General features: G+C 35.7%; 6 protein-coding genes across 8 annotated transcripts; 3 read left to right on the top strand and 3 right to left on the bottom strand.

Annotated features, from left to right (window-relative positions):
* The first annotated feature begins 1,059 nt into the window (after window positions 1–1,059).
* On the top strand, window positions 1,060–2,680 carry LOC108817044 (protein DUF642 L-GALACTONO-1,4-LACTONE-RESPONSIVE GENE 1). Its single transcript, XM_018589635.2, has 3 exons — window positions 1,060–1,202; window positions 1,300–1,797; window positions 2,004–2,680. Exons 1-3 carry the CDS (start codon window positions 1,124–1,126, stop codon window positions 2,534–2,536), a joined length of 1,110 nt encoding a protein of 369 aa, XP_018445137.1. The 5' UTR covers window positions 1,060–1,123; the 3' UTR covers window positions 2,537–2,680.
* A 666-nt stretch (window positions 2,681–3,346) lies between these two features.
* LOC108817045 (uncharacterized) lies at window positions 3,347–4,984 on the bottom strand. Of its 2 annotated transcripts, none has more exons than XM_018589637.2 (2): window positions 4,753–4,984; window positions 3,347–4,377 (listed from the first exon to the last, which is right to left on the bottom strand). In XM_018589637.2, exon 2 carries the CDS (start codon window positions 4,369–4,371, stop codon window positions 3,574–3,576), a length of 798 nt encoding a protein of 265 aa, XP_018445139.1. In that variant the 5' UTR covers window positions 4,372–4,377; window positions 4,753–4,984; the 3' UTR covers window positions 3,347–3,573. The 2 variants fall into 2 exon arrangements, with proteins under 2 accessions (XP_018445139.1, XP_018445138.1); XM_018589636.2 differs by having other exon boundaries at window positions 3,347–4,380.
* Window positions 4,985–8,860: 3,876 nt separating this feature from the next.
* LOC108814297 (uncharacterized) lies at window positions 8,861–11,255 on the top strand. The gene is made up of 10 exons (XM_018586838.2): window positions 8,861–9,099; window positions 9,208–9,333; window positions 9,428–9,515; window positions 9,592–9,677; window positions 9,786–10,001; window positions 10,076–10,254; window positions 10,322–10,480; window positions 10,572–10,652; window positions 10,746–10,800; window positions 10,895–11,255. The coding sequence occupies exons 1-10, from the start codon at window positions 8,989–8,991 to the stop codon at window positions 11,018–11,020; spliced, it is 1,227 nt and encodes a 408-aa protein (XP_018442340.2). The 5' UTR covers window positions 8,861–8,988; the 3' UTR covers window positions 11,021–11,255.
* A 9-nt stretch (window positions 11,256–11,264) lies between these two features.
* On the bottom strand, window positions 11,265–13,102 carry LOC108814298 (uncharacterized). Of its 2 annotated transcripts, XM_018586839.2 has the most exons (7): window positions 12,995–13,102; window positions 12,740–12,857; window positions 12,599–12,666; window positions 12,406–12,519; window positions 12,153–12,324; window positions 11,874–12,023; window positions 11,265–11,509 (listed from the first exon to the last, which is right to left on the bottom strand). In XM_018586839.2, exons 2-7 carry the CDS (start codon window positions 12,812–12,814, stop codon window positions 11,483–11,485), a joined length of 606 nt encoding a protein of 201 aa, XP_018442341.2. In that variant the 5' UTR covers window positions 12,815–12,857; window positions 12,995–13,102; the 3' UTR covers window positions 11,265–11,482. The 2 variants fall into 2 exon arrangements, with proteins under 2 accessions (XP_018442341.2, XP_056847139.1); XM_056991159.1 differs by having other exon boundaries at window positions 12,740–13,077.
* A 6,776-nt stretch (window positions 13,103–19,878) lies between these two features.
* Window positions 19,879–22,194, top strand: LOC108814788 (probable polygalacturonase At1g80170). Its single transcript, XM_018587413.2, has 9 exons — window positions 19,879–20,198; window positions 20,348–20,479; window positions 20,599–20,769; window positions 20,860–20,880; window positions 20,951–21,158; window positions 21,257–21,338; window positions 21,406–21,514; window positions 21,592–21,708; window positions 21,787–22,194. The coding sequence occupies exons 1-9, from the start codon at window positions 19,983–19,985 to the stop codon at window positions 22,075–22,077; spliced, it is 1,347 nt and encodes a 448-aa protein (XP_018442915.1). The 5' UTR covers window positions 19,879–19,982; the 3' UTR covers window positions 22,078–22,194.
* A 1,111-nt stretch (window positions 22,195–23,305) lies between these two features.
* LOC108814738 (pentatricopeptide repeat-containing protein At1g80150, mitochondrial) lies at window positions 23,306–25,405 on the bottom strand. Its single transcript, XM_018587360.2, has 2 exons — window positions 23,705–25,405; window positions 23,306–23,629 (listed from the first exon to the last, which is right to left on the bottom strand). The coding sequence occupies exon 1, from the start codon at window positions 25,076–25,078 to the stop codon at window positions 23,915–23,917; it is 1,164 nt and encodes a 387-aa protein (XP_018442862.1). The 5' UTR covers window positions 25,079–25,405; the 3' UTR covers window positions 23,306–23,629; window positions 23,705–23,914.
* Window positions 25,406–25,677: the final 272 nt, after the last annotated feature.

The following is a 25,677-nucleotide window of genomic DNA, read 5'->3' on the forward strand; positions in this document are numbered from 1 at the left end:
AAATATGTCCCTTAAATTTTATATAATACTATAATGACCCTAAGCCAATATTTCAAAGTTTCACTTGTAGGCACGACGGCACTGCAACTTACTAGTCATTTTATTCATGGAAGAGCTTGCTTTAAATCACAGCTTACAAGGAAAAGTGAAATGCTAGTTTTTTTTTTTTTTTTGAAAAGAGCTTTTGTGAAATGCTAGTTTCAGAGCTCAAAAGCAACATAAAAACAGAACGTTTGCACATCTTTTTAATTTGCAGGTGCATTTCCCATTAACAAAGTAACAACTTATATTGAAATAATGTGTATTGCAGCTAAAGGATCAAATGAATTTGGATCATAATAAACTCCAACATGTTTTGGGACATTTGGAATAATGATGGCAGCTTCTAATGCGGTAAAGTCGGCAGTAGTACCTGCACCAGAAAACAACCTACCCCTTCACGTGTTCATCAATACTTGATCATTATTTTAATCTATTCATATATCATTGATTCATTTTGACTTCATCTTTTATTATTTTATATATTTTTCAAAAACAGCACATACCTATTCACGGCGATTAAACTTATGGTTGTTGCGTTATATACGAAAGCAAATATCAATAGACAGGCTAAAATGTATATAGTATGCTAATGACCAATTGTCAAGACATCTAATGTATATACTATATAGTATGCTAATGATCAATTGTCAAGACATCTTAAGGATACATAAGTTCAATCATTTTGTAAATCATGGCATTTTAGTATAAAACTCTCATAAAACAAAGGGTTTTGTTTGTCAACCATTGAAACAATTGATATCTTCGTGCACAAAAGAAAAACAATTGATATCTTAATAATAGTATACTAACCTGTTAAATAAAGAACTAAAAATGCATCGACGAAACCGAATTCGTAATCATTAAGTCAATGTTTCCTGAGCTGCATGTGTCTACGTAGCATCTGACAAACAGATCCCATGCAGGAGGATGCTTCCAGTGGCATTCTCGTGATTTTTTGTCCAAACCATGTGTTCTTCTTGTAAACTCAAACCCATATAAACCGCATCATTCTCCACACTTACATATTCACCATTTCGCTCTATCTTCAATATTCAATCTCCCACCCAATTAGGGAGTGACAATGTATCAAGAAGTCGCACTTCTCTTAGCACTACTCTGCGTTTCTCCCAATGTTGCTGTGTCGGCCCCAATCCGCGATGGTATAGTAAACTCTAAAGCTCATCACTGAACACAACTCTTTTAGTAAACTCAAAAATCTTAAGACTTACAAAATTTCTAATGGTTTGATGGCTTCAGGTTTATTACCAAACGGTAATTTCGAGATCGGTCCTAAACCGTCCCAGCTGAAAGGATCCGTTATTAAGGAAAGAACCGCCGTGCCTCACTGGGACGTGACCGGTTTCGTGGAGTACATCAAAGTTGGTCAGAAACAAAACGACATGGTCCTGGTCGTACCGGAAGGCTCCGCAGCCGTCAGGTTAGGCAACGAGGCCTCGATCTCCCAGAAAATATCCGTCCGACCAGGCCGTCTATACTCGATTACGTTCAGTGCCGCTCGAACTTGCGCTCAGGAAGAGCGGCTTAACATCTCTGTCACGCATGATTTCGGTGTCATCCCTATCCAGACTATGTACGGCAGCGATGGTTGGGACTCGTACTCCTGGGCTTTTAAAGCTGGTGGACCAGAAATAGAGATCCTGATCCACAACCCGGGTCGTGAGGAGCACCCGGCTTGTGGACCGTTGATCGACACCGTTGCTATCAAGGCTTTGTTCCCTCCAAGATTCTCTGGATGTAAGTTAACCGGAAACACAGCATATGTGTTGAGTAAAAACCTAAACATCTTTTAAATTTTTTTTTTATATAAATAGCAACTAGAGTAAGGTTTTTTTTATTACAAATTTTGATTTGAACAAAATTTCTGAAACCAAACATATTGATTTATGTTTTTTTATGTTTTTTTTTATGTTTATTGATTTATGTGTATTTTGTTATTTAAGATAATCTAATAAAGAATGGGAACTTCGAGGAAGGACCTTACGTGTTTCCCAAGGCAAAATGGGGAGTACTTATACCACCTTTCATCGAGGACGAGAACAGCCCTTTGCCTGGATGGATGATCGAGTCTCTCAAGGCCGTAAAGTACGTGGACAAGGCACACTTCTTCGTCCCTGAGGGACACAGAGCCATCGAGCTTGTTGCAGGCAAAGAGAGTGCTGTTTCTCAGATCGTGAGGACGTCAGCCCACAAATTCTACGCCCTCACTTTCAACGTGGGAGACGCCAGAGACGCTTGCGAGGGACCCATGGCAGTGGAGGCGTTCGCGGGACAGGGCAAGATTATGGTGGAGTATGCGTCTAAGGGGAAAGGCGGGTTTAAACCAGCAAGGCTTGTGTTCAAGGCCGTGTCGGCGAGGACTCGAGTCACTTTCCTGAGCACGTTTTACCATATGAAGAACGATCACTCTGGCTCGCTATGTGGCCCGGTCATCGATGACGTCAGGCTGGTGCCGGTTAGGACACTCCGAGGTTGAGACCGGAGTTTTCTTAGCTTTTGCTTTAAAGTCAAAGTGGTCATTAATTTACAATATACTAATTAATGGTTGATTGTAATTTATGTTTCAAGATTTTATATAATAAATGTAATGTTATTATCTAATCAATTTTTACAAAGTTTATGAACTAGTTACTCACTGGATATACAATGAACATAATAAACATGATCCTATCTATTTCTAAGGAGGAGAATACACAACTGTCTTTAACGATCATGATTGTTGAACTTTGGTTGGGCAGCTAGTAGTCTGGGAATGGTGATCTGAAAGCTACAACTGAAGCATCAAGGACACTTTTTTCCATGTCAACTGTGTGGCTTACACAGTTGTTATTCGCAGTACTTGGCAATTAGGACTGGCTGATGGTAACAAAGTCAATGTACTATGCCAAATCTCAAAAGACTTGTTCTCTATATCATGCTCCTTTGGTTAAACCATCTCATGTATGTCTTACCACAACCTTCAAAGAGTCGGTAACTGCTCTATGGCTGATTTGTGATAACAACACCTTCTTAAGCTCATCTATGGACGGCATCCATTGTCCGTCCTTAAGATTTTTTTTGAAGAGATATAGGAACTACAAGACATATACTACTCCTGCACACCGCAAGTTTGTTTCGTTGACAGGAGACCCTAATGGCTACGTGATCTCTGCAGGGACTCTACATTCATCTGAGTTGATTCTACTGGTGTTTTACTGATTCAAGTCACAGAGAAAGTCTCAATGGACATCAGGGCCTGACCCACAGACTGCTGTGTTAAGATCAAAGCTTTGGCAGCTATACAATATTTCTGTATACACAACTTTGTTTTTAGGTTGAAACCGCTGCACATATATATATATAAAACCTAAAGAATGATATGATGATTTAAACATTATGGATGCCATTGAAACATGAAGAAAAAGGCTGTGAGACATCAAAACTTTGAACAATATTCAGAATCTTGGGTTTCGCTAAACAAATTAGGATTTCTTCAACTGTGAATTATGGTCATGGGCCGGTTTGCTGCTCTTTTTACCTGACCCCCAAAGAAAGGTCATGCAGCACTCCACTGATACTAATACGAATCATCGGATTATGAGGAAGATCGTGCAGAAACTGAGCATGCTCCACTCCATCGATGCTGAGACGAATCACCGGATTTGGAGGAAGATTAAATGGGATACGGTCGTGCGGTACTCCATTGATGCTGAGACGAATCACCGGATTTGGAGGAAGACTGTATTGCGCCACAGCCTCATGGCTATGTGGAATACCAGCTGCAGTCATCACTTCAGTGTACTCAGAAGCTCTCTGCATCTGCTCCCACTCCCTATGTCTCCTCTGGTCCACCACGGGTCCGGTGAAACCAGGGTGCGCAGCTCTCAGGTGACTCTTAAGCTGCGAATAACTCCCCGAGAAGACACAGCCCTCGAAAGCGCAGCACCTCGGTTTAGCATTCAGATATCTCACCGCACCCGACACCTTCATCGTCTCGTAAACCTCTCCTCTGCAGTACGGACAGTTAAAGTCCTTGGTCAAACGGTTCCTGTTTTTAACGCGGTACTGCTTGAAACAGTTGGAGTGACGAGCACTCGTGTCGCACATGTAAGCGCGGCATCCGGTAGAGGACGAAGAGCAGCGCAAGAGGACGGCATTGTGCGGCGGTTCCTGACAGATCACACACCGGACATCTTCCCATTGGCTTGGGCCTTCTGTCTGGATAGGCAGCTCGGGCTCTTTCTCTTTCTTGGTCCTTGATGAGCGAAGCGGGTACGGTGATACTCTGGTCCTGTTGCTTGGCACAGACAATACACGTCTCTCCTTCGGCATCTCTCCCTGCTGAACAATGAAAATTCAAAATTAAAAAAAAAAAAACGGAACTAATCTCAAGAAAGGCTCAAAATCAGATATTCTACACGACATTGATTGATTGATACAGCTGGGGATATGTAACTGACACTACTTACTACAAAACAAAACCATTCAAAAGTGCAGAGAGATCCATAAAAACATATTTGATTCGATGATCATATCTCATAAACGACGTTACAGGAATCAGAGAGATTCAGAACAATACAGATAACTATTCGATGTGTTGTTCATAGTAATCGAATTTTCGTTTTTGGCCATTCTGATCAGACCCGGAAAAGTTTTTTTAAAGGAATGAGAGGAATTAGATAAACCCAGACAAGAGTGAGAAAGCAAGATTACCTTTTGTCGGAAAAAAGAAATTGATTTTTTTTTTTTTGAGAGAAGAGAGTTTCCGTCTGAAGCGGTGAAGATGGGTGGGGGAGGTATCAAGCGATTGCCTGTTTGTGTGATCGGTTTGTACTTTATAAGCTTTTCTCTTCTTGTGCCCGTCCGTACCTTTTACCATTGTACCCCCTCTGTCAACCGTTTCGCCTTTCCTTTGTTAAGGAAACTGAAGTTGTCTTTTCTTTTCAATTATGGATTCTGTGAGATAAAAAGGCAAAGAAATCACCTTTTTCTTTGTTTCTAAACATGTTGAAAAAGTTTTTTTTTAAGACTAATTCCCGGAATTTTTACATCACAAATTGACAACAAGTGATAAAGAAACAGGAAGCTATACAAATCTCAGTTTTTTAATTATTTTGAATAAATACAATTGTCGTTATTGTAATTTAAGTTTGGATCTATTAAACTATTTACACATATACTTTAATTGGTTTTAATTAGTTTAATACATAACCCACAATATTTAAAGCTACTAAATAACAATTCATTACTGAGTATATTTTTCTTTTTAAATTAGAGCATGATGTACCGACACTAGTTAACATTATTACTTACATATAATATTTAACTTACTCATCACATTAATAATAAATCATCCAAAATTATGTCCAAAATAGCTATAAATTTCTTATGAAAAAAACAAATGACTAGAAAAGTATGTCAGCAAATCTCACTTTTATAATTATTGTGAATAAATAAATCCAACAGTATGCAAATCTCAATTTATAATTATTTTGGATAAAAATTCCAATCATAGTATCTTAAATTTAAAATTTAAAACTACTTATATATTTAATAAATGATCTTAATTCACTTAGTGTACGGTGCTCATAATAGTTAAAATTATTAAATAATAATTTACTTCTTACACATATTTCATTTTTTCATTTGGATGACTTTCCATTGACACTAGCCAAAACTTTATTCAAATAACTAGATTCTGACCTGTCCTTCGAAAGGGCGGGTATATTTTATGTTTTAAATTTTTTGATAAATTTAATTTTATATTTGTGTTTTTCTAATAAAAGTTATTTTTTTTATAAAAACTGAACAACCTATATATTACTTATTTTGAAATTAAAACTGCGTTTAGTTGAAGACTTTTTATTGGGATTTGTTGAAAATATATATTCATTATTTACGCAAATATTGGTTAATAGTTTAAATAAAATCCCCGATTTAAAGTATAAAGTTATATGTTTTGGATATAATTAGTTAAAATCTGAACATATGAATTTACGGTTACAAAAGAAAATAAAGAGTCGTGTGTTTTGCATTTAGGAAGTAAGAGATTGGGTCTAAGTTTATATATGTAATGATACAGGGTATATAGATTGGAAGAAAAGAAACCTACAAATATGTTTGTTTTTAAAAGAATGTTCAAAAAGAAAAGTTGTTTTTGTGATAATCGTATAACGTGTATACAGAGAAAAATGGATCCCACATAGTTTGCAAGTAAACTGACAGTTAATTTGTAAGTAAACTGGCAGTTACAATCGATAATCTATGTTAAATGGCAGTTAATTATTAAAAAATGTGGTTATAATTAATTGGACATAATTTACTGTCAATTGGACATGTTGAAAAATTAATAGAATAGATATACTGACATATAGTCAAAATAACTGCTTATAAAACAAACAAATGACAAAAAGTAACTATCCAAATTTCACTTTTTAATTATTCTAAAAGTTGATCGAAATCAAATATAAAATTGTATTTTTATATAAAAAATTAATATTCACACATGTTTATAATTATATTTATTCTTTTAATATGGCATTGATAACAATTAAAGTTACCAGAAAATAACTCGCTAGTTATGCATATATCTTATTTTACTTATATAATATTATTCAAAACTATTCAAAACCAATAAACAATATATTATACTTATACTCATATTTTACTTATATTTCATTCAAAAAATATATCACCAATGAATATATCTTATTTTTATACATGAATTATTACTCAACATTATTCAAAATTAAGAAAAAATATTAATGATTATACTCGTGTTTTACTTTCATTTCACTCAGATAATATATCACCAACACTAGTTAAACTAGTTTTTTTATAAAATAAACAAATGGTAATATTAGGACTGGGCAAAAAATCCGAATCCGAAAAACCGAACCGAACCCGATCCGAAAAAGTAGTACCGAACCCATAATTTCGGTATTTAAAGAACCGAAACCGAATCCGATCCGAACCGAAATATTTTGGGTACCCGAATGTATCTGAAATAAATTTATACACTTAAATATATACATTATTTTTATATATAATGTATATTAAAAATATTAAAAATATATAAGATACCTTTGAGTTTTCCAAAATACTCGGAAAATATATGCAAATAGTCAAAAGTAAATGTTTAAAATAGTTAAAGTATACTGAAAACACCAAAATAGTTAAATATCTATTGATTGTTTATCCAAATATTCAAAGAAAACCAATTTATATGTTAAATTAAGGTATTTTGACATATATGTTATGAAAATTTATATGTAATATATTATCTTTCTTATAGATTTTGAAAATTTAAAGTGTATAATAAATTTTGAAAATTTAAAAACATTTTAAATGGGTTATCCGAACCCGAACCGAACCCGCAAAGATACGAACCGAATCCGAACCGAAATTTAGCAATATCCGAATGGGGCTGAAATCTTTGACCCCAAAAATCCGAAATCCGAATGGACTGAACCGAAACCCGAATGGGTACCCGAACGCCCAGCCCTAGGTAATATTCTCTACACTAAAACATCATAATTGGTAGAACTGTCTCATGTAAGTATCTAATTCATAAATATTAATGTTTTTAATAGAATTGAATTATCCAACTAAATTTAAATATTTAAAAACCATCTAGATCTTTATATAAGAAAACATAACATGCAAGTTTCTCATAAAAATTTCATAGTTTTTCATTTGATTCCCCACTCTTTTTCTATTTTATCTATTTTTTTTTCTTGATCAATGGCAGGAGATTCATTTAAAATTGTGGATGCTTAGACAGTTTTTTTCTCACATAAAATTTATTTCACTTAATTGTAATATTAAAATGTATTTCACCTGACTATGTAAAATGTAGTTTTTCTCAGAAAAAATGTGTCACTGACACTAGTAAAGATTGTAAAGTAAATACTATATATCATTTACATGCATATATATTTTTAACATTAAATTCAGAGAATACAACACTGGCACTAATTAAAATTATTAATATACTCATACACACATTCTACCTATTTTAATTGGGGTAATACATTATCGATGCTCTGCTTTTTGAATTCAAAAAGTTTAGAGACTAAAATCATAATTTATTTGGACCAAAAATAAGAACCATTTATTAATTTCTTCTCCACAGAAGATGGCACCTCTACTGTTTAGAAAGAAGGCTTTACGAGTAGGCAGTAGAGCTACCATCTCCTGATACAATATCGATTCTAGTAACAACTATAATATATTTTTAACTCACATATGACATTAGTCAAACCAGGTAACAAATCTTCATCTTTTGGAAAGTTGACCAGTTGAAAAATTTACATGGTTATAACTTTTGAGAAATCTAGTTATAAGGAATTAAAAATATCAAAGATCAGTCGGCTAAATAAGATTCTATAGTAAATCAGCAAGGGTAGAAGTATAGCTTCCGAAGTGTAGTAAACTTTGACCGTATAGCGATTTCCTACATTGCCAAAACTTTGATGTTGATGAGTTGTTTTTTTTTCCTAGTGATATATCAGTTAATCAGGTTGCCCCGGAGGAAACATAATGGAGTTTGGAGTAATTTGGGTTGGTAAAGTACAGAGAAATAATATAATCCGTAAACTTAACAGCCCATTACGAGGCCTAATATGAATTGTTATCTAAGTGAATACTTTTGAAAAGGACAATTCGTTCTATGTGGTAGCGCTATGGCCCAATTAAGAAAGGTCAAAAAAACACTCAGATTTTGTACGGTCCAGATATGATGATGAAGGAGTGGAACACCGTGCGCGCACACACCCACCCACCGCGCGTATGATACACTCGCGAACTCCGCGAAATTCCCTTAGTTGCAAGTTCCAAACACAATCAAAGTTCTTTCTTCTTCCTTCCGTCCGTCCTTGTTGTTCAGCCCGAGAAGATCGAAGTTAACTGGGAAAAAAATAATCGAAAGAGATCTGTTGGGTGGTAATAATGGCTCTCGCATGCGTAAATATGTCGGAAGATGTGTGGTTGACTTGCCTGACTCACGCATTGTCCACCGAGACCGAAGAGATCATGGGTCTCCTCCTCGGCGACATCCAGGTTCGTTCTTCAATTTCATCCTCCAATCTCTTCTGCCTTTTTTTGTCTTAATTCAATCCCATCACTTTAAATTATTTTTTAATTTGTTTTTGGGGGATGATTGATTAGTACTCGAAGAACGGAAGCGCGACAGCTATGATATGGGGAGCATCGCCGCAGTCAAGGTCTGATAGGCAGAAGGATCGTGTCGAAACCAATCCTGAACAGTTGGCTGCTGCTTCTGCTCAGGCTGAGATATCCTTTTTTTCTTCTTGTCTACTTATATGATTAGATTTGGTTATTAAAGAGAAGAAAAAAAAATAGAGTTCCTTGACCTAAAAATCGACACAGAATGAGCATATCGACGGGCAGAACAACACGTGTGATTGGATGGTATCACTCCCATCCTCATATCACCGTCCTTCCTTCCCATGTCGGTATGTTCCCTCTTAAAGACAACATTTTAGCTACTTTATGAGGATTAACTAGCATGCATATGATTATTTCTGGCAGATGTTCGGACACAAGCAATGTATCAGCTTCTTGATTCTGGTTTTATTGGTCTCATTTTCTCCTGTTTTAGTGAAGATGCTAACAAGGTTAGTTAAAATAGATTAGGAATTTGAATCTTTCTTTTTTTTCAGGATAATACCTTCTTCTCAGCTTGTTGTTTTGGATACCTTTGATGAATTGGGTTTTTTTATTAGGTTGGTAGAATCCAAGTTATTGCTTTCCAGTCCTCTGATGGAAACCCCAATACTCCTCCTAAATCGATGAGCCTGGTTCTTTCAAATAAAGACTCTGTTATCGATTTAGAATCCTCTTTAAGTTCTTCAGACTCAGTATACCAGAGTTCCTCTTCTGCTAGGAGACACAATCCTGACCAAGACACAACTGATACAGCTTCAACTTCCGGACCTAAGGTCTGAACCTCTCTCTGACTGAACCATTGGTTGATATGTATATACTTATTGATGTTTATTATATGCCTGAATAGGGTGGGGGACGAGTTTCAGATTTTGGGGCTTTCTTTGTTAACAATGCTGAGGCCAACGCCACCGGGACGAGTGGAAACTACAGCTCAGGCAATGCCAGCAGCTCAGTTGTGGAGATTGATCCAATGGACATGTCTGAAAGCATGCAAGAGGCCATGCTCCGTTCCAACTTGGAAACTAGGTAACTTACTCCATTCATCTACCATGCAATGACTTATGCTCAAAGACACTTTTCTTTTACATGCCAGTGGTGTAGGGTATACTAGAAAAGAAGTCCCGCTTCATGTTTTGCCGACTTCATCACTTCTTCAGCTCAGTTCACCTTTAGCCTCTTTTAAAGATCTACAACGAGTGCTCTATGAGGAGGAACGAGCAGCGTACCACCAATCAGTCCTGCAAAGCATGAGGTTTTTTTTTAAAGATTCATCTTGATTACTATGTATACCTAACTTAGTCATGGAGATTTATTGCAAAAGCTCCTTCTTGATTCTTCTCTAGAAATGGAAAAGTCCATCCCCTTGCTTTTATTCACAACACATCAACGTATCAGGCTTCCATGTGCAAGCTGATCGAGTACTGGTTAGTGAAAAGAGTGTATAAAACATTTGATACCGGGTTTTGTGTTATTTGTTGGGATTTTACATACGTAGAGGCTTTTTTTTTTTTTTGCAGCTTGAGTCCTGCGGTTAACGCACTTCAAGATAGGCTGAGGGAAAACAAGATCCGGGTATGAATGATTCTCCTTATAAGTAACCAACTCTCATGGATATTGGTTGTGTTTTTGTTTTGAAAGAAAAAAAAAACTGTTGTGTGTTGAGCAGTTAGCAATGCTGATGAATGAAGCAGAGGCTCTGGAAGCACAGAAACTTAAAGGAGGGGAGACGAGTGGAGGACCATCACGTTTGGTTCATGGTTCTGGCAGCCGGAGCAGAAGAGGAACCTACTAATAGGAGGAAGGCAATAGACTATCAGATACCTTACTTCCTCTGTGTATTGTGCTATTCTGGCCTTTGTGTTTTCTTTCATTTGTATCATATTGAGGCATCTATCTCTTCTTAGTTTACCCGTCTGTAACATTATTTTTTTTTTTTCTTTTGTGTCCTGGAAGATTTAACCTTTATTCCAAGATATGCAGATGAACAGATGTTTGTATTATTAATAGATATATGCATTCTTGCTGAAGATGAGATAAGGGGAGAGGGACGAATCTATTGATGATGATGATTGTAATAAAGATTCCAACTTACAGAAGCAGTGAAGTAACGTGGTTCATGAGTTTTTTTTGGTATGAGGTTTCTTTCATTGGTCCTATCTTACAATTATACAAATAAGCTTGCACTCTTTTGATCACAGAGCAGCAAGAGCGTGTAATAAATCTGAGATAGATCACCAGAGCTTCTTTAGATGAATCAACCTGTCAGTTCCTCCATTTGCCCCTGTTATCCCAAAAAAAAAGTATTAATCACAATTCCATGTTTTAGACAACATTGTCAATCATATCACAAAAACTTCATTAAAAAGGTACATCTCATCTAAGGACTTGTTGGATATTATGAAAAACGCATCGAAGCTAATGGGATATGTATTCTTGAGGAAATGCGAGAAGGGTCAATTCGTCACATTACAGTCATCTTTATATCGATTCTAAACCCTACTCTACACTTCCTACTTGCATCAGAAAACTCTAGTAACCCCTTTCTTTAGATATGATTTTTTAATCTTTAGCAACGTGTTTCTACCAATTTGAATAGAGCTATTACATCCTTACAGTATTTTTTAAGAAAGAAAGAAAAGACAGACCCGAGCAATGTAGGGTTCAGCATCAGTTCGTCTAAGGAAATGCATAGAGTGACGGGTGAAATTTGTTGTCTTGTCACTCATCACTATTCCTTGCTCGATATCTCCCACAACTCTGATCTTGATGTATGGATCTTTTGGAGGCACCATATCCTTGGAGAAAATAGCAAAATTCAAAAAGAATAATCGATTACTCTTGCAGTAGTAGTAGTAGTAGTAGTACAGCCCCAAAAAGTGAGAGAAAATCCAAATGACTTGAGGGTAGTAAGAAAGAGGGCTTACCACATTCAACTCGATTCCTACTTTACCCATGTATGATGTGATAGCTACGGAATGGTTCTTGAAGTAGTCTTTCTCGAGTGCGGTGAGCTTCTCTTGGATATCAGGTGGAAGTTCGATAATTTCAAGTCCTATGGTCCACGCCAGATCACGCACAATGTCTGCTCTATTGTGCCTGCGCCAATAATTCATTCGTTACAAGCTGTGAGAGTCGAGTCTCTGATAACCAAAAGAAAGAAAAAAAGAAAAGACTGACACATAGGCCATGAGGCAGCGCTTGTTGCGGATCAAAGAAAGGTGATGAACGAGTGCTCCATAGTGATCAGCGTTTCTGTTGTCGTGAACATCCAACCCTTCTTGTTGCATTTTCCTGGACACAACATTAACCTCAATCAATCACAAGACTTTGTTTGTAAAAGTATTAATAATAAATATATAGAGAGAGATGCCTTATGAGAGACTGGATGAGATGGTGATTCTGGTCGCATTCCTCGATAGCCTCGTCAAAGAGCTTGCTCTGTTTTTTTATTGGAAAACAAAAGAGTTAGTGACTAAACAATCATCTGCCATTCTCGTAACTGCTCAATTACATTGAAAGGTTTGAGGTGGCCCTTCTCCCCGCTCGCAAAATCTTTAATCAGCTGATACCCTTTTCTCCCGTACATGCCCGCCCCTCTCCCTTTTTTGTTTACTCTTTCTGAGAGTACCCTACACATCATCAATTCGAGCAATTCATCAAACACATATCGAATCTAGTCGGTTGTTGATGAAAGTTGAAATCGGTTAGTCATATCACCGATTCGACGGATAGACAAAAACCCTAAATTGGATCCATTATTACATACCGGTAAGAGGGAACGGATCTGCACCGGAACAGCACTTGCGGCGGCGATCAATTTGTTGGATTATTTAATTATTTCTATTGATCGGGATTTTTTTTTTTTGGCGGGATCCAAGATTTAGCGCCAGAAAAGCGACGGAAATGGAAACTATTTACTGATTCTCACTTAGTAGTACTACTGTTTTTTTTTTACTTTCACCTAGTAACTCAGTAAATTTTACTTTCACGTTCTCAAACACAGTAATACCGATTTTGTAATATAAAGAAATTCTGAATCTTTGTTTAGAAATTAATTTTGTCTTATAAACTTTTTTTTTTTTTGTAAAACAAAAGGATTAAATCCGGATCAATGATGACACAAGTCTAATTCCCGAGTGAAAGTACAGCCCACAGACAGTGGTGGTCCCAGGAAAAAAAGTTTGTGGGGTCAAAAAAGTTTAAAAGCATACTTGAGAAGATTCAAACCTCCATTTTGTGGGTTCATAACTACATTGCCTGACCACTACACCACCAATGACAATTGAAAATAGTTTACAAATTAAATTTTTGTTATTATTTGTGGTGTAAGCTGAGACCATAAGTCAACAAGTGGATCCGCCACTACCCACGAATAGACCCTTTCTTAGGCATTCAAATGAGTCGAAAGCAATAACTCATATCCGTGTGGCCAACTGATACTACAACTTGAATCATACTACAACTTGATAACATGTATTTTCTATATATTTTCAGCATAAATATACATATCAATGTTTAGAAATTTCGTTAATAGATGGATGGATCGTATCCAACTGATACACGTTTTTTGATCAATGACAGCCAAAATTAAGATTATACAAAAAAAAAATTAAGATTATACTAGATCAACAATGAAGTTGGATTAAGTTAGCATATAGATTTATGATGCGATTGAGTTAATTAGAATCATGTTATTACTTTTCTCATGTTCAGATTCTCATGTATTTTGTTGAATGTTTATTATCCACGTACAATGAAAATTCTACAAATAAATACTAGATAAATTAATAATATTATAAATTAATAAAAATTTAGTTCCAGATTAAACTAGTTTAAGTTATGACATAATTATCAATAAAATAATAAAATAATATTTTTTAAAAATAAACTATGTAAATATATGGTTCTATTAAAATTATAAATTAATAATTTATATATATACAGATAAAACATTATATTGTTTGTTTTATCTTTAAAATGAAACTATCTTTATATTTTAAAATACTTAATATATTTATATATTTTGATGTGATTTACTAAAAGTACATCTTAAAATACATTCAAACTCTATGTAACATATTCCAAAATAAATAAATAATATATATATATATATATATATATATATATACAAAAATCAAATATTTTCTTATTTTAGAAAATATATATTTAAGATGGAACGAAAATACTAAAAAGATTTTTTGTAAATTAATAAAATACCATAATTTCAACATCATTAAATCATAGAGTTTTTTACTGTAGATGTCATAGACGTATTGAGATATTAATAAAGTTTTAGCCGGCGAAAAAATGGTTATCGACTAAACAAAATGGTCGTTCTTTCTCCTTTTTCTCTATACTGTTGCATCTCGTTTAACAGACTTAGTGTATTTCAATACTGTCAAATAAATAGTTGTAGTGATGTTTTTTTTTTTTTACTAAAGTTGTAGTGATGTTGTGAGCTTGACATTGTGCGCATACATGACACCTTCTTTAGGCATCTTTTATTCTTAGCTGGGGACGGTCTCTAAAAGCAGAAACAAGAAGAAGAGTATAGGCTGATACAATTTAACCAAAAAAATATGGTGTCCAGTTTCCTTTCAGTTGTTGTTTCCTTTGGTATACGTAAAATCATTTGAAGTAAGAAAACACAATCAGAGGGCTAATGAAATGCAATATATTCGGAGTTCCCTCATATCTTCATCGACGAAAGAAGGGGATGGTTCGTACTTGTTGGAACTCGTTTTTTGACAAAGTGGTGTGGACCATTTTCCGATGGGTTTTTCGACGGAGACGTCTGTCGGAAAAACCGGAACTTGGGCACGATGTAATCGTCACCGTGAACACTATGAGTTAGTGTATTTGTTGGTCAAAATCAGAGTTGTGTTGAATGAGAAATGGAGGTCCAAAGTGAGTGTTATGCAAAGTTTATAAAGCTTTAAATTTAGCTAAGTATAAAATATTTAGCAAATGGATCATTTTGAATATTTGGGTTTGAATTTGAAATTGATTTTGTTAGTTGGACAATATGTCCATTAACTTAATATTCAAATTTTATTTGTGATAATCTTTATGTTTTGTTTAAAGCATAAAAATGAAAACCCATAAAAAAAAAATTTATTGGCTTTGAATTGATTTGGTCAAGAAGCAATAATTATTTTTGTCAACATGAATGAGTCAATGGAGAATCAATTTTCATTATGGCTATTCAATATAAACGTTGGTGCCTCCACTAATCTATAACGTGTGCTAATCTCTTTGTATTATAAATAAGAGATCATTTGTGTAGAGAAAGACACACGTTCACATAATTCAACAATTCCTCATATTATTTTTTGTTTCTCTTTCTCTTTGATATTTTTTCTTGAGTCTGAGAGTATACACAAAACTAGTTTCGTCAGGCTTCTGATAGAGTGACGCAAATTCAGAAGATTTTTTGCAGTTGTATCCTGGGACTCATTACGTTATTGAACCGTCGTACTACGGGACGTATTTTGAGTTAAGGAAAGAGATAATATCTCGCCTCTGCAGTTGTATCATCCTCCTTTTCTTAAATCTTTGGTATAATCTTATCAATTTTTATTTACAATATTCAGTTCTCCGTAGTTTATAAAATACGGTTCTATCAGTCTTAACTCAAAATATCCGTTTATTGCTTTGCACTAACCGGACTGATTATTGTAAAAAGATTTTTTTTTTTGTAAGAACAGGTTGATTGATCTTTGGGAAAAGATGCCGGAATCAGATCTATAGGATTATTTCAAAATAATCTTTCTAGTAAATTTTTTGTTTGTATTATTACACTAACAAAACTGATTATTTTGTGAAGTGTTTTGTCATGAAAACAGGAATTGGAGATTTCATGGTGATCAAAAATCTGTCCACTCCATCAGATTATTTTTGTTAATGATTTCTATGGGGATAAAAATTCATTTTTTTCTCATTATATGCACTAATGATATCTTGTTTTTGTTTTGATGCAAACAGGATCTCCATCAAGTTAAAACGTTTTTTTTTTAATTGGTCAAAATGTGTTATTACATTGACTTGGTTAAGATAATTAATTGCTTTAATTATCAAGAATGATTTAACGTTTTTGTTTTCTTCTTTCAGATTTTGGGATAACTTAATTTAGTTATTAAGTATGTTGACCATGAGAAAATAAGAAGAAATTCAAGTTTCAAATATGGTGAAACCATAGTTATAAATAACATTTTGATTTTTAAGGGATCATGTTATATGAATGGAAATGAATTTTGTGAGTCGACGCCCCAAATAAAATTTGGGAGAGGTCTGCCACATATAAATCGTTTGCCATAAGAAATAAAATGTTTGTTGATATTGATCAAAACATTTGTATTTCGTCAATGCTTAAATGCATTTTTTAAAAAGGTTGACCATGCAAAACCACTGAGAATTTTCAGACCAATATGACTGAAACTGACATGTGTATTGTAGTTCTAAAGTCAATATAGTTGAGAATAATCATAGAAAATTGTGGTTTTTATGGTAGAAAAATATCATGTAATGATATGTATATTTGCTAAAAGCAAAAATATGTTTTGGAAAAATTCAAATCATAGAGTTATAAATCAACTTGAAAGAACTATGAAAATAGTTGTATCTAAAATGCGATTTTCTGAGAATGAAATACATTTTAAAGAAAATTATAACAATTTTTCGAAATTGTTTTTATGATTCATTTAAATCTAAAAGAGTTGTAGATTAATCTTCTAAGCTCTTAAAAGATGTTAAATGTAAATATGTATGTTTTTGAGCTATTTCAAGAAATGTGGGGGAAGCTTTGCTTACCATATAAAGTCATTGGCAAGAGACCAAATGAACTTAGTGATAGTTATCAAACTATGATTTAAAAAAAAAAAACTAGTGTCATACACTGAGTTTTGTGTATAATGGTTAATTGTATCTTGAAAAAAAAGGATGACAAAAATCATTAAACAATTGATCTCGACTAATCTCAAGAGATTATGTTCAATGTGATGACAACCTAGGATCCTGTTATTAAAGGTGTGTCATGAGATCAAATTGTAATATCATCAAGAGGAATGGGTTTAGCCTATGAACTAAGATGAGGTTTGGCGGTAACTCTACTTATCAGATTGGAGATCCCAAGAAATAGGTTCAAGGAGACAACTAAGTCAAACTAAGTCTGCCCAAAGCACTGTAAGACTTCGGTCTATACCCAGTTCCTAGGATGATTAAACAGTGCTACATGTAAGGAATAGAGGATAAGCATTTGCTTTTAATGATTTGTGCCAATTGTTTTGAGATATGAATGGAGTAGTACATGATACTCCTCTAAACAAAACTAATGGCAAATCACCTTGTGGGTGTGAAATGGGGCCGTTTCTAGGAGAATAAAATGGCTATATTCTCTAAAGTTCACTCATGATTACCAGGAATGTTCACGGCCAAAATGAACACAATAGAGAAATTGGTTTTGTGAGAGAATGAAACTGTGTTTTGGCTATTGTCTAGGTTTACACCAAAGCCCGGGAGGTTCAAGACATCATGGCCACCTCCTGGCCGAGTAAATCCGATAGCTATTAACAATGACTGGTTCAAGGCTGAAAAATTGCTACCAACTCATCATGCAGTGAATTTCTCGTTTGTACTCTCAAAAGTCCGTAGTTGAGTCTTATTGAGTCTTGTCTAGAAAGTCAAGTCTGTCGAGTCATCTAGTGTCTAGAAGCATTTCTATTCATGTGGGGGATTGTTGGAACTCGTTTTTTGACAAAGTGGTGTGGACCATTTTCCGATGGGTTTTTCGACGGAGACGTCTGTCGGAAAAACCGGAACTTGGGCACGATGTAATCGTCACCGTGAACACTATGAGTTAGTGTATTTGTTGGTCAAAATCAGAGTTGTGTTGAATGAGAAATGGAGGTCCAAAGTGAGTGTTATGCAAAGTTTATAAAGCTTTAAATTTAGCTAAGTATAAAATATTTAGCAAATGGATCATTTTGAATATTTGGGTTTGAATTTGAAATTGATTTTGTTAGTTGGACAATATGTCCATTAACTTAATATTCAAATTTTATTTGTGATAATCTTTTATGTTTTGTTTAAAGCATAAAAATGAAAACCCATAAAAAAATAATTTATTGGCTTTGAATTGATTTGGTCAAGAAGCAATAATTATTTTTGTCAACATGAATGAGTCAATGGAGAATCAATTTTCATTATGGCTATTCAATATAAACGTTGGTGCCTCCACTAATCTATAACGTGTGCTAATCTCTTTGTATTATAAATAAGAGATCATTTGTGTAGAGAAAAACACACGTTCACAGAATTCAACAATTCCTCATATTATTTTTTGTTTCTCTTTCTCTTTGATATTTTTTCTTGAGTCTGAGAGTATACACAAAACTAGTTTCGTCAGGCTTCTGATAGAGTGACGCAAATTCAGAAGATTTTTTGCAGTTGTATCCTGGGACTCATTACGTTATCGAACCGTCGCACTACGGGACGTATTTTGAGTTAAGGAAAGAGATAATATCTCGCCTCTGCAGTTGTATCATCCTCCTTTTCTTAAATCTTTGATATAATCTTATCAATTTTTATTTACAATATTCAGTTCTCTATAGTTTATAAAATACGGTTCTATCAGTACTTAGCACTACCAGAGTGTTTCAGAAGATATAAGAAAGAATTGCTAAGCTTGCATTCGATGCAGGCCCGGCTCTACCCCATGGCAACATGGGCAATTGCCATGGGTCCATGGGTCCAAATTTTTTTGGGGTTATTTTAGTAGGTCTATTTTGTTTGTTAAATTATCTATGAATTGGTAAAATTATAATTAAAAGGTCTATGATTAACTAAATCTAACTGAAATACAATAAAAACCAAAAAAAATTACCTTTCACTTTTCTCATTTTTTCATTAACAAAACCTAATTTACACACAAAAACTCATTTTTCAAAAAATATTTGAACACCACAATTTTTTTGTTTTAGTTAAAAGAAATACAATAAATAAAAGTTGAATTTTTTTTATAAAAGGGTCTTTATTTTATATTTTGCCTAAGGCAAAAAAAAAATTTAAGACGGGACTGATTCGATGAATAACCAACATACATCTTTTACTACAGTAACGTAAATTATGGGGGGTGAGATGAACATGAATGATAACACAAGGAGAATATTAGCACACACTATACGTCATACTCGAACAAACTTATCTTTTGTTGCGTGATACGTAATAATTTGCAAGATTTCATATGATGGATAAGAGAATTTAGTCTGTTTCCTTGAAATGAATCATTACGTAGTTATGTCATTATTTGTGTTATAAGATTATTCGTTTGGGCTTTAGCTCATGATTAGTACCCAACTATAAAGATAAGTCTTTCTTCTCGGTCACAAAAAGATGGCAGATTTCGAATTATATGATTGATTACCTAACATTAATCAAGAGCAAATAATAGATGTGGGAAAAAAATTCAAAGGGGATCATTAACTAAAACCTTGAAAAAATAGAAGGTTTCTTGCATGATTTTCTTTTCTTTGTGGCTAAACATAAAAGTCATTTCACCATCACTACAATCACGAAAAATTAACTTTGAAGGTAGTATCTAAAATTAGATCCGTAATTCGATTATAAATAGAATGTATATATCTGTGATACTTTGTTTCTGTTCAACTACAACGTGCATACTACCTCATACACTTTTTAACAAAAAGAGTTTATAAAATAAAACCACACTCGAATTCCAAAGAAGACGCGAAATCTCAATGAATTATTTATGCAAGAATATCGTTGTACTGTTTCTACTAGTCCTATTCTCACTCTCTCTCACCGCCGCAAACGCGAGTCATTTCGAATCGCTTCTCCAGCTCCCGCGAAGACAGTCGCGCTCGACCCGGACCCGAACCCGACCCAGATCCGAACGGCTCCTCCACGTCGGTCATTTCGGAGCAAAAGGCAATGGCTTCACCGACGACACTAAAGTAAGTAGTAATGAATCGCTAAAAAAAAAAAAAAAAATTTTCCTGAAAATTTTGAATTTGAATCATACATGATGACATTTGGACAAGTAGGAATTCAGACAGCTTGTGTCGGATGATTTAAAATTGTGAGAACATTGGTGGTATTGCAGGCGTTCGAAGATGCTTGGAAGACAGCATGTTCGTCTAAAGGCAAAACAAGAGTCTTGGTCCCAGAAAACTACACTTGTCTTGTTCGACCTATTGATCTTTCGGGTCCTTGTAAAGCAAGACTCACTCTCCAGGTCTGAAAGCTTCTCTTTTTTTTTCTTAAAAAAAAGAAGCAAATACCTCTCTATACGTTGTTGTTCCTTCATATTGATTGCCTTCCGTGTGTTCTGTTTTTTTTTACATCAAATATTAGATCTCTGGTACAATCATTGCTCCTGATGATCCAGATGCTTGGGAAGGTCTAAACCCTCGGAAATGGCTATACTTTCACAGCGTGAGCCGCTTGACGGTTGAAGGAGGCGGCACTGTTAATGGAATGGGTCAAGAATGGTGGAGAAGATCTTGCAAACACAATCATTCCAATGTTAGTTTCCCTCTCTATTTTCTCTTTTAGTTTTTGTTGTCTTGTCTTCAGATTATACCTAAGGGATTCTCACCCCTTGTCTTTTTGCAGCCTTGTCGAGGCGCTCCAACGGTAAGCAATCATCCAATTAGTTTCCCTTTTTTTCTATTTGGTGGGTGTGAAAACTATGTTCCTTTTGTAGGCCTTAACATTCCACAAATGCAAGAATATGAGAGTTGAAAACATCAGTGTGATCGATAGTCAGCAAATGCACATTGCCTTCACCAGCTGTCGCCGTGTCACCATCTCCGCTCTTAAGGTCATAGCTCCAGGCACTAGTCCCAATACAGATGGAATCCACATTAGCGCCTCTCGTGGTATAGTGGTTGACAACTCCACAGTCAGTACAGGTCCGTTTAGTATATCATCAAGACCTTAAACATCTATAGTAAGTATCCTCTCCATGTTTGATAATTGAGTATCTGTTTTTTTTTGTGTGTGTAAGCAGGAGATGATTGTGTTTCCATAGTTAAAAACTCTTCACAGATCTCCATCAGTAACATTATATGTGGTCCTGGCCACGGCATAAGGTAACCAAAAGCCAGACAACAAAACAGTGAAAGTTCATCATCTAAGTTAGACTTTTTTTTTCTATAGCATTGGAAGCATAGGAAAATCGAAATCCTGGGAAGAAGTGAAAGACGTGACGGTTGATACGGCCTTCATATCTGACACTGCGAATGGTGTTCGGATCAAAACCTGGCAGGTGATGATCTCTCATCATGTCACCTTGTGAGATTTTAATGAAAACAACTTTAACCTTTGTTGTCTTTTTTTTACCAGGGAGGAAGTGGTTTGGTCTCAAAAATCATCTTTAGGAACATCGAAATGAACAATGTGTCTAACCCCATCATCATCGACCAGTATTACTGCGATTCTAAGAAGCCGTGTGCGAATCAGGTAAAGAAACTTGTTCAGATACTAAACCTGAAAGTGCAAATTGATTGTTACAAACTCGTAACCAAAAAAAAACTGCAGACATCAGCTGTTAGCATCGAGAAAATATCATTTGTGAACGTGCATGGAACTTCAGCGACGAAACAAGCGATCAAGATCTCTTGCAGCGATGCTTCACCGTGTCGCGACATAGTTCTGCAAGACATTGATCTTGAACCATCAGAAGGTGATGGTTACACAGAGTCCTTCTGCTGGGAAGCTTATGGTTCGAGTTCGGGTCAAGTGTACCCTCCTTCTTGTCTCCTCTCAGATGACGATAGCTTCTTGGAACAGTCGGTTCAGTCTGGGATTACATCTGTATCATACCTTTGAAACACACGTTTTTTTAGACTGTAAAATTTACCACGCATTCGCTAAACGTTTTGAAATATTCATGTTTTAGCAAATTCAGTTCAACAGTTATATCCCATTATCATCGAGTTTCTCTTATGGGGTCAATGGTTTATTGACAAGAGAGACCTATTACGTGAAAAACAATAGAAGAGATGTGCAAATAACCAAAACAATAATGTGCCAGATGTAATAAGCAAAACAACTTCAAATGTAATGTGATGAACTATAAAATACTATATAGGGTAACATATGTAATATCTATAACTATGAAACACTCATGTAGTTAAAAACAAACAATAGGGTGGAATATCTGTAAGAAAAAAACAAAGTTTGAGGAAACGTTTTGTCATGGGACGAAGCCTTTCGGTGGCTTATCTCTTATAGCGTTTGAATAAATCTAATCCATTTCTTTGATTAGATTTTATTGCATGCCTAACCTTCTCTTCAAAGAGAATCTTAGATTTGATGGGGGTTAACTTACTGGTTAATACAGAATCGTATATAATATAATGATCTAACGAATATATACTGTAAGATATTTATACCTTCAAACGGCAATACATTGAAGTGGATAAGTGATTATATGACTTTTACTGATCCATCCATTTAAGTTATATTCCTTCTGAAAGGACCAAAAAGACTAAGGGGATAGGATAACAAATAATCCTATAAATACATCCTTATAATGACCACTCATCACCACACAATCCAATTATCAGATTAGCCCTATAACACACACAAAGAGGAGGAAGATGAGCTCATATGCTGTGCAGTATCCTCCTAATGGTACCAACTCAGCCAAGGTTATTAAAGAGAAGAGAAGGTTGGTGACGTCACCTTCAAATGGCAATACGCTAGAGAGCAGCAAACCAACGATTTATCACGACGTGGACAAATGCGCAGAAGCTTTCATTCAAAACTTCCGTCGACGTCTTCGTCTCCTCTCCCTATAGAGAGATCTTTGATATAACATTTATGTACTTGCAAAGGATCCCATGTGCGATTCCATAACACTATCTATATTTGACCTGGATTCGCATGCTTATCCGCTTTTAATGATACTGCAGTCTATCAAGTAATATATCTTAATATCATAATGTTACCACAAGTTCTAGACCAAACAGTCAAAGTGTCCTTAAAATTCATAAGTCATGTCCTATAAAACAACTATTCTCTAGAGTTTCAAAACAAATCTAAGGTTACACCATAAAAAAATTGTTTGCTTTATGGGATCAAAAATTTAACACAATAGTATGCTTTTAATATTTTGGTAATCAAAAGAATATTGTTGATCCAACAGTAAGCACAGATTGTGGATCATCTTCTAAATTAACAAAGTAAAGCTTCTTGCTTCCTCAGTTTTTTTTCTTCTCGTTTTAAAGATTCCTACCTCTTTCCAGGGCTTATTCGTTGTTTGAGCCAAGTGTCTGTGTGTTCATCATCACCAAACAAATTTCATATCCTTGTCTTTCTCCAGCACACGTGCGAAAGATTGGTGACATATCTGTGTATGCCAAATTGCTCCTCGCAGCTGAAATCAAAACGAGGACATAAGATCTTGGAGTCAACTACATCTCTACAAGAAAGACTATGATTCATCACTTACTGAGTAGCTCTATTAACATTGGAAGAACAAATAGTTGAAATTTGTTAAATAAGATGTTAGCGTGCCTCCTAATATAGGACCATAACCATTTTCCAGTTCCACCACAACTATACCAATGAGAAACTCTGGAGAACGTCTGGAAAGAAAGAGAACCCTTTTGTCCCTTCCCCAATAGTCGTGTAAATGCAACAAACTTCATGTAAAACACCATTACAAAACGGACTCCAGAGAGAACAACTGTTTTGAGCTGTAAGGAGGGACCCGTTTCCGAACTAACCCCATTACCAACTTAGCCTGATCAACCTGTCCCTTTTTCACAAGCCCGTCCAGCAACATACCAACCGTGTCCAAATTCGGATACCACTTCTTCCTCATACAATCCTTACACATCGTATAACCCAAATCAAACTTCCCGGCCTTACACAAATAATGGATCATCGTCTGGTAGATCTTCACGTTGGGTTTGCAACCTCTCCCATGCATCGCCGTATAAACCCTTTCCGCCATCTCAGGGAACCCCGCCACGAAAAACCCTTTGATCACCATGTTATACGTCACCCCGTCCGGTTCCATCTGGAGTTTCGGCATCAGAAGCAACAGATCATTTGCATCCCAAGCTCGCCCCCTATTCACTAAAAACTGAATCCTAACATTAAAGGTGGTGAGGTTAGGCCTACACCCCTTGAGTACCATACGGTTCCACAGTCCATTGCCAACCACATACCTGTCCTCCTGCTTGTAGAACGCAGATATAAGCGTAGTATACGTAACCACGTCTGGTTCCAAACCAGACTTCTCCATCTCCTTCAACACCAGAGAAGCCTTGTCGAGAAACCCCATCTCGCAGAGAGATTTAATAGCAATATTAAAAGAAACTGCATCCATTACAACTCCGTGCTCGGGAGCACGGAGAAGGAAGTCCTGGATGACGTGGAGATCAGGTTTAAAAGTCAAGACTTTAAGCGCGGCGTTGAAGGATTTAACAGTCCTCTTGGACGAATCCATACCGTGGAAAGTATCCAGAGCCTGCTTGGTCATTCCAGCCTTGCCGTATAACATAATGACCCTGACGATGAAGCCCTCGCGTCGAGCCTGTGGGAGCGTCTTCTGATGCTCGAGAAGCTCCTCGATGAGATCAAACCGATGCGCCCCGGCTAGTCTTGAAACCGTGTCTTGGAAAGCGAAACGGTTCTCGATGAGTAAGGTGTTAGTGGCGTTGGATTTGAAGAGGTTGAATAGCTTCTCGGGGTCTCGCTCAGATTTAAGCTTGACAAGGGCAGGCTCCTGAGAGGAGGTGGTAGATGCAAGAGCAGTGGTGGCTATAGAGGAACAAGAACGGAAGAAGAATCTGCGAATGGGTGGGAGAGAGAGCATGATCCAGGAGGGCCTCCTTCCTCGAGGCTAAACATGCCCTGTCTAGTGAACCAGTATAAGATCTACAAAACCAATCCTAACCAGATTAAACCAAAATCTATCTACCTCAGATTCGAAAAATTATTCTAAAACGCAATGCGATTTTCAATCAACAACCATCTCCAAGAAAAATCGCGCCGCACAGAACTAAACACAGCAGGCGATGATTCTAAGTATGGGAGTGGTGAGCGGGAAAAAGGAGAGAAGTTTCGATCTGAGGAGGATCCCTGAGACCGAGGTTAGCAGGAGGCTCTGACGACGGGACTGGTTCGAGAGAAACGGAGGAGGTTTAAGGTTTTTGGGTTTTGAGAATGAACAAACAAATTTCAGTGAACTATTGGGCCCAAATGTTCTTTGATTCTTCAATGGGCTTTTTGACTTTAAAAAAAAAGTTTTATGCTAAATTTCAATTTATATTGGGCCATGAAGTCATTCATACATGTATCTCTTAGTCATCGGGAAACTGTAAAAGTCAACCACATTTACTTTTCTTACTCGGTTCAATCTATCTTATTAAAACAGAAATATTATGTTGGACCTAACATTTATTTTGTAAGTAT

Source organism: Raphanus sativus, chromosome 7, assembly GCF_000801105.2.
Source record: "Raphanus sativus cultivar WK10039 chromosome 7, ASM80110v3, whole genome shotgun sequence".
In the NCBI taxonomy this organism is placed as follows: domain Eukaryota; kingdom Viridiplantae; phylum Streptophyta; class Magnoliopsida; order Brassicales; family Brassicaceae; genus Raphanus; species Raphanus sativus.